Genomic DNA, 18106 nt, shown 5'->3' on the forward strand with positions numbered 1-18106 from the left:
TTAGACTGACCCCCAAAGTGAAGATGGGATATCATTTGGGCCATTCTAGGGTGTCATGGATCTCAAGATCATTCCCAAAAGAAAAGTTTGCAATATGTCTTGAGCAAGATAGCCTCTTTGGAACTAGTGTATAAGTTCCCAAGAAGAATAATTTGAAGGTGAGAACATCTCTTTTGATATGTAAGCTTCACTATGTTTGAGGGAAAAAAACACTTGTTTTTTCATAGGGAAACTCCTCATATATTGGTAATGATGATAGTTAAATTTTTATTTTTTTTATTTTTTTGTTTTCAAAGTGCTTTATAGCCATTAAGAATAATGATAATAAATGCCTTTAGATAATGTCAAGGTTATAAAGACTTTACACACACATCTCAGCTGAGACAACAACTCTGTGAGGTCAATATTATCCCATTTTGTAGATGAAGAAACTGAGATAAAGTGAAAGGAAGTAACTTTCCAAGGTCAAACATTTAATAAATATTGGAGACAAAATTGGGAATCAAGGTTATCCTGACCGTATCTCTTACCCTGCTGGGTTTCTCAAATCTCCTTTGATATTTATTACTTTGCTAACAAAAATCCCTATAGTCAAATGACTGTGAGAACTGGACTCTAAGGAAAGTTGAACAACACAGAATCGATATTTTCAAACTGTGGTTCTGGAGAATATTTTTGAGAGTCCTTTGGAAGACAAGGAGATCAAAGCAGTCAGCACTCTAATTTGGCTATTCACTTGGAAGTCAAATTTAAACTGAAGCTTAAATACTTTGACTAGATCATAAGAAGATGGAACTCATTGGAAAAGACCTTGAAAGACTGAAGGCAAAAGGAAAAGGGGGCAGCAAAGAATGATATGGTAGGTAGTGTCATGGAAGCAATGACTTGTATTTGGTCAGACTTCAGGAGACAGTGGAAGACAAAAGGGTCTGGAATACTAAGGTTCACAAGATCACAAGGAATCAGATGCAACAACTGAACTATAACAACTTTGTTTCTCTAAAGTGCCCTATGAAGTAGATAGTTCAAATAGATACAATTCCCATTTTATAGATGAGAAAACTGAGGCTCAAGTAGCAAAAATGACTTGGCCAAAGTCCATCTTTTTTATTTCTTTGAGAAACCAAATTGTTATTCAAAGATTCAGTGTTAGAGTTATAAGACACCTTGGAAATTATCTAGTTCAAGGCTTATCTTAAAGATAAGGAAACTGAAGCTCAAAGAGGTCAAGGGAATTTCCCAATATCGGTTAATGAATTAATAGGTAACTCATTAGTTAGCATCAATTCCAATGCTTTAATTAGCTTTAGAACCAGAAATCAAGCACTGGTCTTCTGCCTCCACCTAGTGTCCGCTCCCTGGCACTGCATCCCTTTTCCTCCTGGTCCCAGAGGCAGGTGGTGTATGCTGCTCCCCATTTTCAGAGTTAATCACTTATTGAAGATTACCAGTATGTGTGACATGGCCACTATTTCTCTTTGGATTTCCCCTTTCCTTTACTGTTCTTGATTTCTATCTTCCTCACAGGTAAACTTATACTCAGACCCACCCAAGCCCAGCCACGGTGTTCATATGGGCATCATGCCCCATGGGACCAAGGTCATGTCCTTTACCATTCCCCAAGCTAGGATGGCAGAATGGCAGTCAACCTCCAACACCACATCACAGGCTTTGTTGAACCCAGGTGAGTTTCAGAGGAGGAAATGGCAGAACTATGGTTGTTAAAGATTTTAGCTACATTGTTAACTACATTAATGTCCCAATTATCCATCTAGTTGTAAGAGTTGTCATTGAGGGTCATTGACTCCACATCTGATAAACAAGATTACTGAAAGAGCCAAAGGTACACAAAGACCAGAAGGTAGCCCCAAATTCTCAAAGACCTTGGTCATACTTAGTGACATACCATTACAATTACCTTCCTGTATATTTAACATGATTGTGCTATATTGTGTGATATGTATGTATGTATATATATAGTGTGTGATATATAAACTATATCAGATTGCTTGCTGTCTTGGAGAAGAGGAAGGAAGAAAAAAATTAAAACAAACTTTTACAAAAATGAATGTTGAAAATGATCTTTACATATTAATTGGAAAAAATAAAATACTATTAAGATAAAAAAAATTGCTTTCCTGACACTTTATAGGTTCCTAGAACTTAGAGCTAGAAGGAATTTAGAGAGATTATTTTTTCCAGGCATATCATTTAACAGAAAAAGAATTTGCATATGATCACACGGGTTCAAACCAAGGTCTTCTATTTATCATTCCCTTTAAACTCCTCAGGTAACTGGGTGGCAGAGTGGATAGAGTGCCAGGTCTGGAGTGAGGAAGAGGCGAGTTCAAATTTAACTCTAGACTGTGACACTTAACCTTTGTCTGCCTTAGTTTCCTCAACTATAAAAAAATAAAAATATAAAATAAAATAATATCACCTGTCTCCAAGAGTTTTTATGAGGATAAAAAAGATAATATTTGCAAAGTGCTTTGCAAACCTTAAAGTGTATAATGCCAGCTATGATGATGATGATGATGATAATGATGATGATGATGATTATTGTTGTTGTTGTTGTTGTTAACTTAGTCAGTGAAATCTCATATTAGCTCCATGAGAAGCCCTCAATCTCACAAAATCTCAGTGGTAGAAGCCATCTGGTTCAATTTATGCCAAAATAAGACTCCTACCATGAAACATATCTGACAGATGAATTGCTTGGAGGCTTCCAATGAAGGAAAACCTATTTCTTTTATCATGGACTTTCTCATTCAGTTTGGAGATCTCTACTTTTTAATTTACCCACCAATTCCATTGCAGTTATTTGTATATAGGGCCCATTCAGTTGGCAAAGGACTCCCAAAATGGAAGCTCCTTGATGGGAGATACTGTTGACCTTTTTCCCCAGATGGCTAGTACAGTGCTCTGCATGCATGGTATTTGGTGGGAAATTTGCATTTGCAATTAGAAGAGACTTTGGTTTTATTTCTAGCTCTAGTACTTACTAGCTATGGAATTCTAGATTAGTTGCTTGATTGCCCTGACCACAGTTATAAAATGGGTAGAATAAGTATAAGTACTAGTTTGAGGGGCTGTTGGGAGAAGGCCTTCTGAAAGCATTAAATGCATAGAAATATGAGCCATATTTTTAAGGAACTCTATTAACTTGTTTGTCATTGGACAGGAACCTAACATTTAAAATATCAAAAGTTAAGATAATACTTCTTAGAAGAACTGAAAACTATGCTTCTTAGTTCTCTGAATAATAATAGTATAATAATAGCCACCACTTATATAGTGCCTACTATGTGCCAGTCCCTTTTATAAATATTATCTCATTTTATCCTCACAACAACCCTGGAAGGTAGGTGTGATTATTATCCCTATTTTGCAACTAAGGAAACTGAGGCAGATAGAGGTTAAATGACTTGCCCAACATCTTATAGCTAATAAATGTCTGAGGGTAGATTTGAATTTGGATCTTCCTATCTCCAGGCTCTTCTGCTTCACCACCTGATTTCCTTTTCTTTCATCCCACCATCATCATTACATAAGACTTAAAAGTTTGTTTTATGTTTTTATATATTATTTCATTGTGAGATTCTAACATGAGCAGCCCAATGGCTATAGTTGGGTTCACTGGACCTTGGAATTTATGAACCTATTGAGTACTGGATCATTAAGTTCTCCAAGATTTTTTTCCCATGCTTATTGGCCTCTGGAAATAGGATATGACCAGAACAGTCCCTGTAGCCCCCATTCCTGCTTTAAGTAGCCAGCGGAGTCTTGTGGAGGGTTTGGGCCTGCTGTACCCTTTTGGTTTGTATTTCTTCTATGTAAAGGACTATCAGCCTTAAACTTGACTCTCAGTATTGATCTCTTCCAGAATTAGCAGCAACTCAGGGTGATCTGATTCCATCTCCAGTTGCAGCAAACCCTGATCCACCGACAGATGGCAATGGTACCTCTACACTAGGGCCACCGCTGGGAGATCGTCTGACTCAGACACTGGCCAATGAGGTGGTCAAGTTCCTAGCACAGGTGGGCTAAGTTCCAGCTCTGCGGTGTGAGCAAGTACAAAGGAGCATAAAGCAAAAGCAAAAGCAGAAATTTTCAAGTCCCAGAACTTTCAGAGGCCATTTTTCCTCCCTTATACCCATGAAGGACTAGATCCCAAACATCACAAAAAGAGAAAAGCTATTGGAGGGACCTTTTGATTATTGACTAAGATGTTTAAAAAACTCTTGGAGAAAAACCTCTTGATATCTAAAATTCTTCTTTGTATCTAATCTAAAAAGGAGGTGTGTTTGGTAAATGTTTAAAAAAACAGGGAAAATGTATGCACATTTTTATGTTTAATCTGCATTGTTAACACTTTAAATCTGGACAATCAACAAAACAATAAATCAAATGCTGATTTATTGTGAATACCAATTTCTGAGGTTAAAAAACCCTGAAAATTTAAGTCTCATAAACAAGTTAGAGCTGGCTCCAGCACTCCTGAATCTTAAGTCTTCATGTCATTCAAACTCATCTTTTCTTGTTTGGATCTCATCAGAGAAAGGAAATAGGAACTCATTATCTTTTCTCAGAGTTCTGTGTAATTTTTACACTCCAACATAAAATTTCCCACCAATTTTCTCTCCTCTAGGTTAAATAAACATTGGTTCATAGAAAATAATTTGAAAAGTGATCTGAACTCTGAGAAATTGTAATAATCAATGGGGAAATACATATATGGGCAGAAGTTTCCCTACATTGGCAGGAATGGTTGATTTTTTTATTTCATTTTTATTTTTTAATTGGTTTTATGTTCGTTTTTTCTGTATGTTAGGGAAATATGCAAATTCAAGGTTGGGGAACAGGCAGGGCTGGATCCAGAAGTAATTGTGAAATTAAAAACAAGATTCATCCATAAAACTCATTACAATTAATATGTAATTAAAATATTTAATAAAATGAGATTTAGCTAGAAGTTAAAAAAGCCCATAGAATTATAAAATATTAAGAAGAAACTCAGAGATCAGTCAATTCAATCCTCTAATTTGACAGATGGGAAAACTGAGACCAAAACAAATGAAATGACCTGTTGAAAGTCATCCAGATATTTGTAAAGCTGTAGCAGACTCTTAGCTCACAGTCCTGGGATTTTAAAAATTTTCTAAAATACTTTTGTTCCTGAAAATTAAATTTATAGTTTCTTCTATCAAAGAATTTATCTTTCAAAGACCATAAAATCATAGAATTTTAGAGCTGAAGCAGACCTTAGGCAAGATCTCACAAGAAGTTAGCAACAGAGCCTTGCTGATATTTTAGCTACAAATCTAGTGTAGATTTGTACAAACACAATCAAATGTTTGTACAAACAAACAAAATCAAATGATCAGAATTAGCAAAGAGGTTTTGTGGAACTCACCCAGAGGATCCTAAGTACCAAAACCCTCAGAGACATGACAGTAAATTTGCTTTCGTTCAAAAACAAATTCATACACAACCACTGCACTACATTTAGCCTAAGAAAGGTCCGAGTGGATTTCCCTACCCCACAACAACAGCAGCCTGCTCCCCAATAACATGTGGATACAAGGGAATAGAGTCAGGAAACTGGACCTGCTTTGAACGCTCAATAGTTATGAAGCCCTGAGGTTAAAAATCAAGGTCTGAAAAGAATGCAGGCAGTATTGTTAACTTGAGTCATCTTCAAGAGTTATTGTATTAAAAAAAAGAGTTATTGTATGATGATGTATCCATAATTTTTCCCCCTTAATCCAGGTGGAATCTTTTGAAGGACTGGTCCAGGAAGGAAGGTTGGTACCTCAGGATCAGCTCAAGGTACCACTAACTACTGCTCTTCTTATTTCAGTATTTGTCTGTATATAGATATAGCTTATATCTGTATTTATTTGTATTTAGTCATTTATCCCTGAAATTTCACCTCACTCCTTACTCTTCCAAATTTTATAAAATATTTATAAATATAATTTTATATTTATGTAATTTATATATGTATACATTGATATATATAAATTTATGTATCATACATATAATTAACTTATGTTTATTAATATTAATAGATACAAAATCAACAACAAACCAAATGCTTAGGGGGCAGCTAGATAGCATTGTGGAGAGAGCATTGGCCCTGGAGACAGGAGGACCTGATCTCAGACACTTAATAATAATTATCTAGCTGTGTGACCCCTGAGCAACTCACTTAACCTCATTGTCTTGCAAGAACAAATATATGTGTGTGTGTGTATGTATGTATATATATATATATATATATATATACACACATACAATAGATAAAACAACAAATAATACAATCATAAATTATTGATAAAAGAATAAAAGCAAGTAAATAAAATGGAAAATAGAAATATAAATAAAATAAAAATTATATAAAAATTATTCATACAAATTATCTCTATGTATCAGATGATGATGATGATGATGATGATAATAATAATAATAATAATAATAGTTTGTCCTTAATTTTTGAAGAAAACCATGACTTCAGGGGAGGTGATGCTGTGACAAGCACGTGAATTGGACTTGAGTGAGGGGGTGCTGTGCTAAGTCACCTCACTTTCTCCTCCTAAGCCATCTGGGTCCAGTGGCCAGATATGAATCTGGATGCCTGGAGATGGCCCTGGATGTGAGGCAATCAGGTTTAAGTGACTTGCCCAAGGCCAGACAGCTAGTAAGAGCCAAGTGTCTGAGGCTGGATTTGAACTCCTGGCCTCCTGACTCCAAGTCCATATAAATATATAAATATAATTTTATATATGTCAATTATTTACAAATATAAAATTCTATTTATATATAGAAATTATACATATAAATATGAAATTACATTTATTTGTTATATATTAATATGAGTTTACATATAAATATATCTATAGTGTATTAAATATACAGAAATATTTATATATGATTATTATGTTTAAATTTAAATATATTACATATAAATATAACAAAATAAATATAAACAAATATGTCACAAATAAAAACATAAACATACACAGTGGTCATAAATCTAATCTAACTAAATATATATGTACAAATTAAGAATAAATATCTTCAGATTGTGTGTCTGTGTGTGTGTATGTGTGTGTGTATCTTCATACATTAGTGGCCAAGTGAGGTCAAGATCAGGAAACCAAAGGGCAGCTAGGTGGCATAGTGAATAAAGCACCGGCCTTGGAGTCAGGAGTACCTGGGTTCAAATCCGGTCTGGGACACTTAATAATTACCTAGCCATGTGGCCTTGGGCAAGCCACTTAACCCCATTTGCCTTGGAAAAAAAAAAAAGATCAGGGAACCAAAGACCAGAGAGCTGGCCCATCTGTCAAGATTTGAAAATCACAACAGCAGCTTCTATGGTGCAATTAAGTGCCCAAGTCATCCCCTAGTTATGTTGCACCAGGCTGCTCTGCAGTTCTGCATATTTCTTCTTCCTATACCCTAAGCTATATCATGACTAGTTTTAAGCCACAGGGTGGCAACTTTCAGAAGTGAGAGTCAAAGTTTTCTTTCTTTCTTTCTTTCTTCCTTCCTTCCTTCCTTCCTTCCTTCCTTCCTTCCTTCCTTCCTTCCTTCCTTCCTTTCCTTCCTTCCTTCCTTCCTTCCTTCCTTCCTTCCTTCCTTCCTTCCTTCCTTCCTTCCTTCCTTCCTTCCTTCCTTCCTTCCTTCCTTCCTTTCTTTCTTTCTTTCTTTCTTTCTTTCTTTCTTTCTTTCTTTCTTTCTTTCTTTCTTTCTTTCTTTCTTTCTTTCTTTCAGATTTTTCAAGGCAATGGGGTTAAGTGGCTTGCCCAAGACCACACGGCTAGGTAATTATTAAGTGTCTGAGGTCAGATTTGAACCCAGGTACTCCTGACTCCAAGGCCGGTGCTCTATTCACTGCGCCACCTAGCCTCCCTGAGTCAAAGTTTTCAATCCCCATGGCCAGAAAATGAGGGTGAAAAGTAAAGGAGGAGATGGGAAGGGGAAATAATTCCAAATCCTGAGTGGTGAGAGGGAGCCTGTCCTGAGTGGAGTGCTAGGGACTATGAACAAGCTGAACCTCATGAAGAAGCTAGACTCATTTGGGTTGACTTGTAAAGTCCAATCGGTGCATGAAGTGATATTTGTAACTAACATTCATACTACTGAAAATCAAATTGCATTCTGGGTTGCCAACTGTTTGACTTTGGCTGGTATTTTATCGGAGAAGCTAGAAGTAGTTTCAATAATATCATGTTCTGGCTTTTTTTTTAACTTTTGGTAAAAATAACAGCTTCAATTCAATTTAATTAGAATTTGTCAAATTCCTATTATATTCTAGGCACTGTGCGATAGGTACTGGAGATACTTAAAGGAGGAAAGAAAAGGCTTTTTGCCTTCAGGCAGTTTACATTTTCTTTGGAGGGAGAGCAGACCCACATGTACATAGAGAAGTAAATATAAAATATGTAAATTTAGTTTAAAACTAGGGGAATCAAGGAAGGTCTAATCTAGAAACAGATCCTGGAAAGGAGTTAAGTTTCCAAGTTGAAGGGAGTATACAGTCTAGTCCTCGGGGACAGCCTGTGTATGATTAGGGAGATCAGAGATGGCTGGTTTGTGAAAAATAGGAAAGAAAATGCATAGTGAATGATGGAGAGAAAAGTGAAATCAATCTAAGCTAATGAGTGGGATTTGAAATCAGGCATCCTGGGGTCCAAAGATATAAATTAACCCTCTCTGCTGTGCTGTTCTAAATTGCTAATCTCTGAATTCATTTCATGGGAACATTAAAACTGTCCCTAGCTCTTTTTAACTGTGGAGACATATGCTGCCCACCCTGTGACTCTGTGGGGTTCCCATAATCTCTGGAAGCTCATGCCTCTCTCTATTCTTGTTCCAGGAGTTTTGGAGGCTGAAGGAAGAACAAGATGCTTTGGAGAAAACCTATCTCTGGGCACGAGGTGAGCACAGACGTATGCAACAGCTCCAGGAACCTGAGGTGCCTCCTGGTGAATTTGATCCTAACAGGTATGTGTTAGAAATTCCATTGCCTGAAAGGATGGCATCTGCATGGCCAGAATTTTCCCCCTAAAATCTTCCCCACGGTTCTTGGCATTATGTTCTAGGAAAATTGTGGTCAATATTCAGTAATTCACAATAATCAATTGAAAGGGCAATGGTAACATTACCACAGGAAGCCCAATTCACCTTGTGGAAAAATTCAATTTGTATATTTTAAAAGTGACACAATTTCATCCCTTTAAAGTATTTTATACATTAAGACTATGTAATTTAGTATCAGCAAGTAAATGAGTGAATGGAGATAAGTATTGGACCTATAATTTCATCACTATAAGAAGCTCATTGGGGGAAATTTCTCTAACAATGTAAGTTGGTGTTTGTTCTGCAACTTACAAGTATTAGAGGGCTTCTTAGGACTGAGGGATAAAATGAGTCTGCAACTGGTATCCATGTCAGAGACTCTGAGATTAAATTCTGCCTCTCATGATTATTACCTTTGTGACTTGGTCAAGTCATTTAATTCCCCTACCTGAGCCTTTTTTCTTTTTTGTAAGGCAATGGGGTTAAGTGACTTGCCCAAGGTCACACAGCTAGGTAATTTTTTTTTCTGTTTGTTTGCAAGGCAATGGGGTTAAGTGGCTTGCCCAAGGCCCCATGGCTAGGGTAATTATTAAGTGTCTGAGGCCAGATCTGAACTCAGGTACTCCTGACTCCAGGGCTGGTGCTCTATCCACTGCGCCATCTAGCCACTCCCTACAGCTAGGTAATTATTAAATGTCCGAAGTCAAATTTGAATTCAGGTACTCCTTACTCCAGGGTTGGTGTTCTGACCACTACACAACCCTACCTGCCCCAATTTTCTTTCTTTAAAATAGTCAATCTTTTATTTTCCCCCCAATTACATGTAAAAACAATTTTAACTCTGTTTTTAAATTTTGAGTTCAGATTCTCTCTCTCCTTCCCTTCCTTCCCCCTCATTGAGAAGACAAGTAATTTGATATAAGTTATAGTCATGAAAAACATATTTCCATATTAGTTATGTTGTGAAAGAAAACATCCCCCTAAAAAAACTAAGAAAAATAAAGTAAAAACAAAAATGTGCTTCAATCTATCTATAATCAGACTCCATTGATTCTTTCTCTGTATGTATATAGCATTGTTCATTTTATCATCCAAAATTGTCTTGGATCATTGAGATACTGAGAATAGGGGCAGCTAGGTGTTGTGGTGGATAGAGCACCAACCCTAGAGTCAGGAGTACCTGAGTTCAAATCTGGCCTCAGACACTTAATAATTACCCACCTGTGTGGCCTTGAGCAAGCCACTTAATCCCATTGGCTTGCAAAAAAAATAGAGATACTGAGAATACTGAGGTATTCATTGTACAGAATTGCTATTACTGTGTACAATGTTCTCTTGGTTCTTCTCATTTCCCTCTTCATCAGTTCATTCTTTCCAGGTTCTTCTGAAATCATCCGGCTCATCATTTCTTATATAGCACAGTGGTATTCCATCACAATCATATGCCACAACTTGTTGAGCTTCATTTTTTAAGTCAATAAGCATTACTAAGGTCTATTAAATACTAGTATACAGAGAACTACAAAATATCCCCTGCCTTAGGGAGCTCCCATTCTAATTAGAAAGACATATCTATAATTAGTGATATACAAAATATATTAAAAAGTAGATGGAAAATAGTCCTAGAGAGTAAGGTACTAACATTTTGGAGAGATTGATTGGGGAAAAGCTTCCTATACAACATGGAATTGGAGCTGATTCTTGAAAGAAACCAAGGAGTTTGAAATGATATATTCCAAGAATGGGTGACTACCAGGCCAAATACACAGAGATGGAAAATGGACAATCTTGTGTGAGGACTTGAAAGTAGGTCCAATGTTGTTGGATCATAGAATTCAGGAAGGGGAGTAAAGTATAGGAAGATTGGAAAGGGAGGAAGGGGCTATCTATGAAGAACTTTAAGTTGCAAACAGAGGACTTTATAGTTGATACTAGAAGCAATAGGGAGCTACTGGTGTTTGAATGTGGGGTGGTTCTTTCTAACCCTATAGTAAAATGAGAAATTGATTCATGTGCCATCACTGATCTAGAGAACTCTCTTACTGGCTTGGGGTTGTGCTGGTGGATCTCTGAAAAAGAAATGTACACATGACACACTTTTATATCTTCATTGTTCAAATTTTTTCATTACTTTCTCAAGTTTAGACAACTCACAAAACAATATCAGTCATTGTTTGGTTGGCTAATTTCTTAATGTACAAATACATATACTTAAAATTTAACAATAAGCTCTAGTGTGATCTGGCTCCAGAAAACCCCTTTTTCTAACAAGGAATTGTTAGATTCTAACAAGGGATTCTAACAAGAAGGGTTCATACAAACTATATGGAAAGAAATGTGTCTAACACATCCCTTATAGAACTGCTTCTAACTGTTTGAGGTTCTGTGACAGTGAACATAAAGCACCTTGGTTCTTGCAGATAAGCTGGTGCAAACACAGAATACATACTTTATTTATATATATGTGTGTATATATATATATATATCTTTTATATATATATATATATATTTACACACACACATACATACATACATACATACATATATATGTCCACGATCTCCCAGTTCTTTCCCAGTCTAGGCTCTCAGAGACTATAGTGGCCTTGGTTTATAGCCTTTCTAACTATTAGATTTCTATTCTTCTGGTGAGCCAATCTTCATGTTTTCTATGTCTAGGATTTTTCATGCCTTAGTAACTAAAATGCCCTCAAGAAAATGGCACTGACTTTGGAATTACTTTGCTCCTTATTTATTTTGTGACTTTGGGCAAGTCATTCTCTTTTCTCTGGGTCTGTTTCTTCATGTGTAAAACAAGGTCAGACTAAGTTTCCTTCTAAGTATAGATTTTATGAGTTATGCATACAGGGACAAGTCTACCCTACAGGTTGTTTTAAAATCCTGAGCCAGTGTGTTTCCTTCCTCTTTGACAATATACCAATGTATCTCTGTCTGTCTCTGCTCTCTGTCTCTGTCTCTTTTTCTATCTCTGTCTCTCTCTCTCTGTCTCTCTCTGTCTCTCTCTCTCTCTCTCTCTCTCTCTCTCTCTCTCTCTCTCTGGCTTTATTTTCCTACATAACTATGGTTTGACCTATTTCAGAGAAGTGGAAGGAGAAATATTTCGACTGGGAATGCGCCTTGAGGAGCTCATGGATGAGGTAGATGACCTAAGACCTGACCAGCACTCTCTGAGGATGCCTCCAGAAGAAAAATCCCATGGCAGCTCAGCAGCTTCACCTGTATTAGACCCGCTAATTCTGTCTCCTGATCCATCAACTCAAGCCCCCATGCCAACTATCCGCACCCCCTACCCCGAGGTATTCTTTCCCCACTGTAAGAGGAAGCCAGTTCTTGAACCCAGTGAGGAATGAACTACATTAGATTTCTTATTTTCTTTTAGTGTTAGATGTTCATGAGAATCTGTTTGAATTGGACTCAATATTTATTATTATCGGGTTCTCTTTGACTGGTCTATTGCATGCAAAAGACATTCATTAATCATTTCTCATGAAGCTAGATTTCAGAGCACCTTGAATATTTATAAAAGGAATTTGAACTTAGGAATAAATTAGAAGTTTCTGAAGATTTTTAATAAGAGAAGTGATATGTATGAATCTATGCCTAAGGAAATTTATTCTGGCAGTTGTGTGGAAGATAGACTAGAAAGGAGAAATCTGAGAACTGAGAAGACTTGTTAGAAAACTATTTTTGAGGTTGCATAAGTACGTTTTCCTGGTGAAGTTAGAAGAATTATGTTTCTCAGTTGTTTTGTCCACAACACTGCGGCTAACTGGACTCTCTCTGACTCCTTCCTCTCTTTCTTACAGATCTCAGCTATCCAAAATGAGGACACTTTTCTGGGTGGAATGAATACGGAAGTGAGTTCTGCCAGCAGTGAGTTAGAAGATGAGAGCCCAGGACTGCCGAAGTCACTTCGGTACAAACAGCTCCAAATGGAGGAAGATTTCCAGAGCCTTGTAGCCCAGTAAGTGTTCAAGGACAGGCTCAGAGAGTCCTATCCATTTATGGGAACTCCTCAACCTTCCTGGCTCTAAAAAATTCCCATCCTCAAACCTTTCTAACTCTCCTTGTATCCAAACAAGTTAGAGAATTCACAAAGATCTGGTAAGGAAAAATTTATCAAAACCTTGATTAAGGAATGCTTGCTTTAAATTGACTATGCAATGCAATACTATGCTTAATACTTGATAATATTTAATTACTGGGAAATTTTTTGCTAGAATAAAATACACTATAGGTGATAAAATAAATTCTTTTTTGTTTCATATGTGGGAGGGGTTAGAGTACTGGGCCTGAAGTGAATAAGACTCACCCTACTGAGTTCAAATCCAGCGTCATACACTTATTAGCTGTGTGACCCTGGACAAGTCACTTAACCCAGATTAGTTTCTTCATCTATAAAATGTTCTGGAGAAGGAAATAGCAAACTACTTTAGTACTCTAAATAGAGTCAGGAAGAGTCAGATGTGACTGAAAATGACTGAAATTCTCACAACAGGGGACCTCACCATAGCGTAGACAAATAGTAATTTTGGAGCTTTATCATTCCTTCCACATAGGAGGATATGGTACATTAATCATTATGACTAGGGAAAGAGTACTGACAGTGAGATAACCTGGGGTCATGTTTCATCTGTGGTGATGAATTTAGAGTGCAGTTTGAGACATATTTTGGGGGAACATAGCCAGTGTAGGAATTACAACAGCTTTGGTTTTTCTTCACTTTCCCCCTCCCCCTTGGGGGGAGATGGTAGGAAGGAGAGAAAATAGATTTTTGCTAATTGAAAAAAATAATTAAAAATTTGTAAAATCTATTCATACAGGTTCTACAAGGGGAAAAACTCAATTCTATATTTGACATATTATCTTGTGATCTTGGACAAATCATTTGACTTTGCTGATCTCAGTTTTCTCTTTTATAAAATGAAAGGTTTGGATTAGATGGCTTCTGAAGTCCTTTCTAACTCAAGATGAACCTGTGAGCCTGTGAATAACATGTGCACAGTACAGATTGCTGCTACAAGGGCCTAGGGAATCTTTGCCTAGAGATTCTTATGTACCACCTGGTTTGTTCTGATGGCCAAGGTTGAGTCCATCAATGTTTTATGGATCCATAAAAAAGGGATTTGATGTAGATAATCAAGAACAGCTATTCTCCACTTCCACAAACTATAAGGACTAGAGTAAATGTGAGCCAAAATTGTAGAGATTAAAGTGAGATATTGGGATGAATCAACAATCAACATGCAAGGAAGCACTGTGCTAAGTGCTGAGGATGCAAAGAAAAACAAAAATAGTTCCCATTCTATAGGTGCTTACTGAAGTAGGGTTGTGCTATAGAATTTTCTCTGAAAATTTTGGATGGAGTCTCATTTGTGTGGGATAGATTAATATTATGCTTTGTGAAGGCAGAGGATGGACCATATGATCTCTCAGAGTTCCTTCTAGTCTTTATAAAAACTTCTCTGAGAGTCATAATCTATTCATTTAGGGTAGGGGTGGGGAACCTTTTTTTCTGTCAAGGGTCACTTGAATATTTATAACATCTTTTGCTGCTATATTTAACCAAAAATTTAATTAATTCATCCCTAAAAAGCTCCTAGATTTATTGAATTTCAAGTCCTGCCTGCCATTGCCTTGGCAGCTCCAGACTGTATAGCTAAATGATCTCCGACTCTGATTTAGGAGATTCATCCATAAAAAATCCATTAAGTGACTTACTTGGAAGAAGTATCTCATTCATAGCTTGGAGACTGGATTTAGGATGTATATCATCGGCCAGTCCCTATCTTGAGCACCAGTTCCTGGTCATGCCTACAGTGTTTTCCCAGTCAAAACCATTCCAGGACTATCAGGGTATTGACCTCTTCTGGTTGGTCTATTATAGATGCCACAGTATCAAGTCATTACCTGTTACTGTCAAGTTGGAAGAAGATCAGGAAGAGAAGAATTCCACTCAGGAAGAGAAGAATTCCACCGAGGAAGTTGATGGCCCAGTTGCTGGTAATCCCAATGCTTTTGAAGCCAGATCAAGGAGGACAGAACAAGAGGAAGGGAAGTACCCAAACTGTCTTGAGTAAGTCACTCTTCTTTACAAGATTAAGGAATCTCAATGACAGAAGAGGTTAAGTTTTCCCCGATCCAATTCAGGAAACATTAAACACTGAGTATGTGCAAAATACATAGTTTGAATCCAAAGACAAAAGTAAAGTCTCTGACCTTAGAAACCTTAAACTATAAGTAGGGGGTGAGGAGGAGACAAAAAATATAACTTATACTCAGGTTAGTAAGTATAACATAATTTGAGGACAGAAGAAAAAGGGAAGGCTTTATAAAGGAGTTGGCACCTTGAGCTAAGCCATGAAGGAAGATTATGAAAGTGATGCTCTCCCTGCACCCAGCCCCTCTACTATTGCTTGTAATATAGAAAGCAAACAAATGAACAATCCATAACTCTTTTTTTTTTGTTTTTTGTTTTTTGCAAGGCATTGGGGTTAAAGTGATTTGACCAAGGTCACACTGCTAGGCCATTATTAAGTGTCTGAGACCAGATTTAAACTCAGATCCTCCTGACTCCAGGGCCAGTGCTTTATTTACTGTACCACCTAGCTGCCCATAATCATAACTCTATTTTGAGAGAGATTTCCTTTTCTTCACAAGAAAATGTTTAACACCCTGTTCTTCCTTAGGATGCTTAAAATAATGAGATGTTGTAATGTCACCCTTTTATGTTTTGCTATTTTAATACTTTTTTCTTTTAAATCTATTATATCTTTTTGTTTTTACATCACTTTCATTTTCAACTGTATCCTTCCTTTCTCATATACCTAGTGAACTAACCCTTGTAACTAAGAATTAAAAAAAGATTAAAAAGTAATTCAGCAAACCAATTTGTCAGTTATATCTGGTTTGTAATATTCCACACCCATAGAGCCCCACATCTATAAAGAGGAAAGGGAGACACATTTTCTCAATTTTTTCTCTTCTCCAGGGCTACTGTTTTATACTTTTCAGAGGCAACTAGGTGATATAGTATATAGAAAACAAGATTTGGAGTCAGGACAATCAGGCTCCTGTGCAAATCCAGTGCAAATTCTGCCACTTACTAGCTATATAAAGAAACTTTTGGTCAAGACATTTAACCTCTCTGTACCTCCATTTCCTCATAAGTAAAATGAGATTACTAACAGCACCTTCTTCAGGGTTGTGTTGAGATCAAATGAAATGACATGAAAAATGTTAAGTAAACATTAAAGAAGTACTTAAAACCTCATATATTTCCTATGTAAATAATATTTATATTAAATAATGATATTTTAATTATTATTACTCCTATTATGAGGTACTTAGGGCAGGAGTTATTGGATAGAGAGGCAGAGGGGTGGAGGGCATAGATAGGTAGGGGGATAGATAGGAGTGGGGAGTGGAAGGGATAGCTAATAAATGACAGTCATAACGTGAACCCAGATTCCTAATTCTTACACCTGCCACTTTTTAAAAAGTGGCACTCTGTTGTGATATGTCTATCCTGCCAATGGGGAGGGTTTAGTTTCAACACTGATTGCCAACTTAATTCCTTCACCACTTAAATGGATCTGCAATTTCCAATCCAAGGGGCAGGGCATCCCATCTCATCATCCTGAGTAATAATTAGCCACTTTTCTTTCCTTAAATACTAATGGAAAGTTTATCCAACATAACAAAAAACCTTCATGCTTCCTCTTTGAATAATTTTGTGGACACCAGGTAATCACTTCAGTGACACATCAGCCTCTCATCCCTCATGAGCTCTCAGTATGCCTTCTCTTCTGGTCATATATTTCCTTAAGGCTCTGTCATATTCTTTGCTCATGAGCTCCACAGTATCCTGACATGCATGTAAGGCCAGAGATTCTTTTCCTAAAGTCCAGGAACTTCTCAGTTGGAACCTTAAGAGAACTTCATCTATGATCCTATAATCAAGAGAATGGCTCCCCTTCCCCACCCTCCCAACGTGGAGTGAGCACCAGAGAAGACAAATAGCGGAGCCTGAGGAGCCCTCAGAAGGATGAGGCTTATGGGTGTTTTTTATTTCTTGTCAGGGTGTCTGTGGAGCAGAGGCAATCGACTCAGCCCTTGGAGCTCCTGTCATCTCTGAGGAATGGTGGGCACTACTTGGGTGGGCTTCTTCAGAGTCCCATTGCTCAATCAAATCCACCTGCCTCCAAGCTTGCCCTACCAGTCACAGAGCAAAAGCAGCCATCCTCTCACCAGAGCAGCACCACCAGTTTGGCCGGCAGTAATGTTTCAGGCTCATTACCCCTTCAGAAGTCTTTCCATTTGGCCAGCTCCCCGCAACTGGCAAGAAACTTGGATGTGAACCAGGACAAGGTATTGAATGAATTATATATATACCCTCTATAACACCCTATACTGTGCAAATCCAGTGCAAACCTTTATCTGAAGTTGTCATTCAAACAACAATAGGGTAGGCAAGATAATGAAGAACAATAGAGTCCTGGGTTTGAATCCAGATTCTTGATTCTTAGAAACGGTGTGACCTTGGACAAGTTATTCCTCTTTCTGAACCTTAGCCCCTCATTTGTAAAGTAGGAATGATAATAATAATGATCATAATATTAGCAATTCATAGTTTTATAGAGTTTTAAGTTTTACTAAGGGACCTTCACTCATAACTTTGTGAGATGTATGTGTGGTATATGTATTGCTGTGTCACAGTCACCTAGGTTTGGTAACCCTTGTCCTTTTTGAATTCTAACTTTCATCTCTTTGTGACATAAGAATACACTTAAGCTAATGAGCAGTTTGATTTATTTATTTTGGTGAAAAGAGTTTCTGCCTAATCCTTGTGGTAATAAAATCTGGCCCAACATACACACACATACATACACACACACACACACACACACACACACGGTGGAAGAATTAATGTGGCAGGAGGAAATGGTCTTATCTGTATGAATCTGGTATGAATCTGATTTTGAAAGGTGTTTGACCC

The 18106-nt window shown here is 37.2% G+C and overlaps 1 protein-coding gene across 13 annotated transcripts in view; it reads left to right on the forward strand.

The window, feature by feature from the left end:
- The window catches only part of AKNA (AT-hook transcription factor), a 66756-nt gene that overhangs the window by 24117 nt on the left and 24533 nt on the right, over positions 1-18106 (forward strand). For all 13 annotated transcript variants that reach the window (XM_074211756.1, XM_074211766.1, XM_074211768.1 and 10 more), the window contains 8 exons: positions 1528-1684; positions 3887-4041; positions 5773-5832; positions 8888-9015; positions 12188-12404; positions 12915-13072; positions 14996-15184; positions 17190-17478. In XM_074211756.1, the coding sequence (XP_074067857.1) occupies positions 1528-1684; positions 3887-4041; positions 5773-5832; positions 8888-9015; positions 12188-12404; positions 12915-13072; positions 14996-15184; positions 17190-17478 (1353 nt within the window). The remainder of the gene's footprint in view (positions 1-1527; positions 1685-3886; positions 4042-5772; positions 5833-8887; positions 9016-12187; positions 12405-12914; positions 13073-14995; positions 15185-17189; positions 17479-18106) is intronic.

The sequence above is a fragment of the Macrotis lagotis genome, chromosome 1, assembly GCF_037893015.1.
Source record: "Macrotis lagotis isolate mMagLag1 chromosome 1, bilby.v1.9.chrom.fasta, whole genome shotgun sequence".
NCBI classification, from domain to species: Eukaryota; Metazoa; Chordata; class Mammalia; order Peramelemorphia; family Peramelidae; genus Macrotis; species Macrotis lagotis.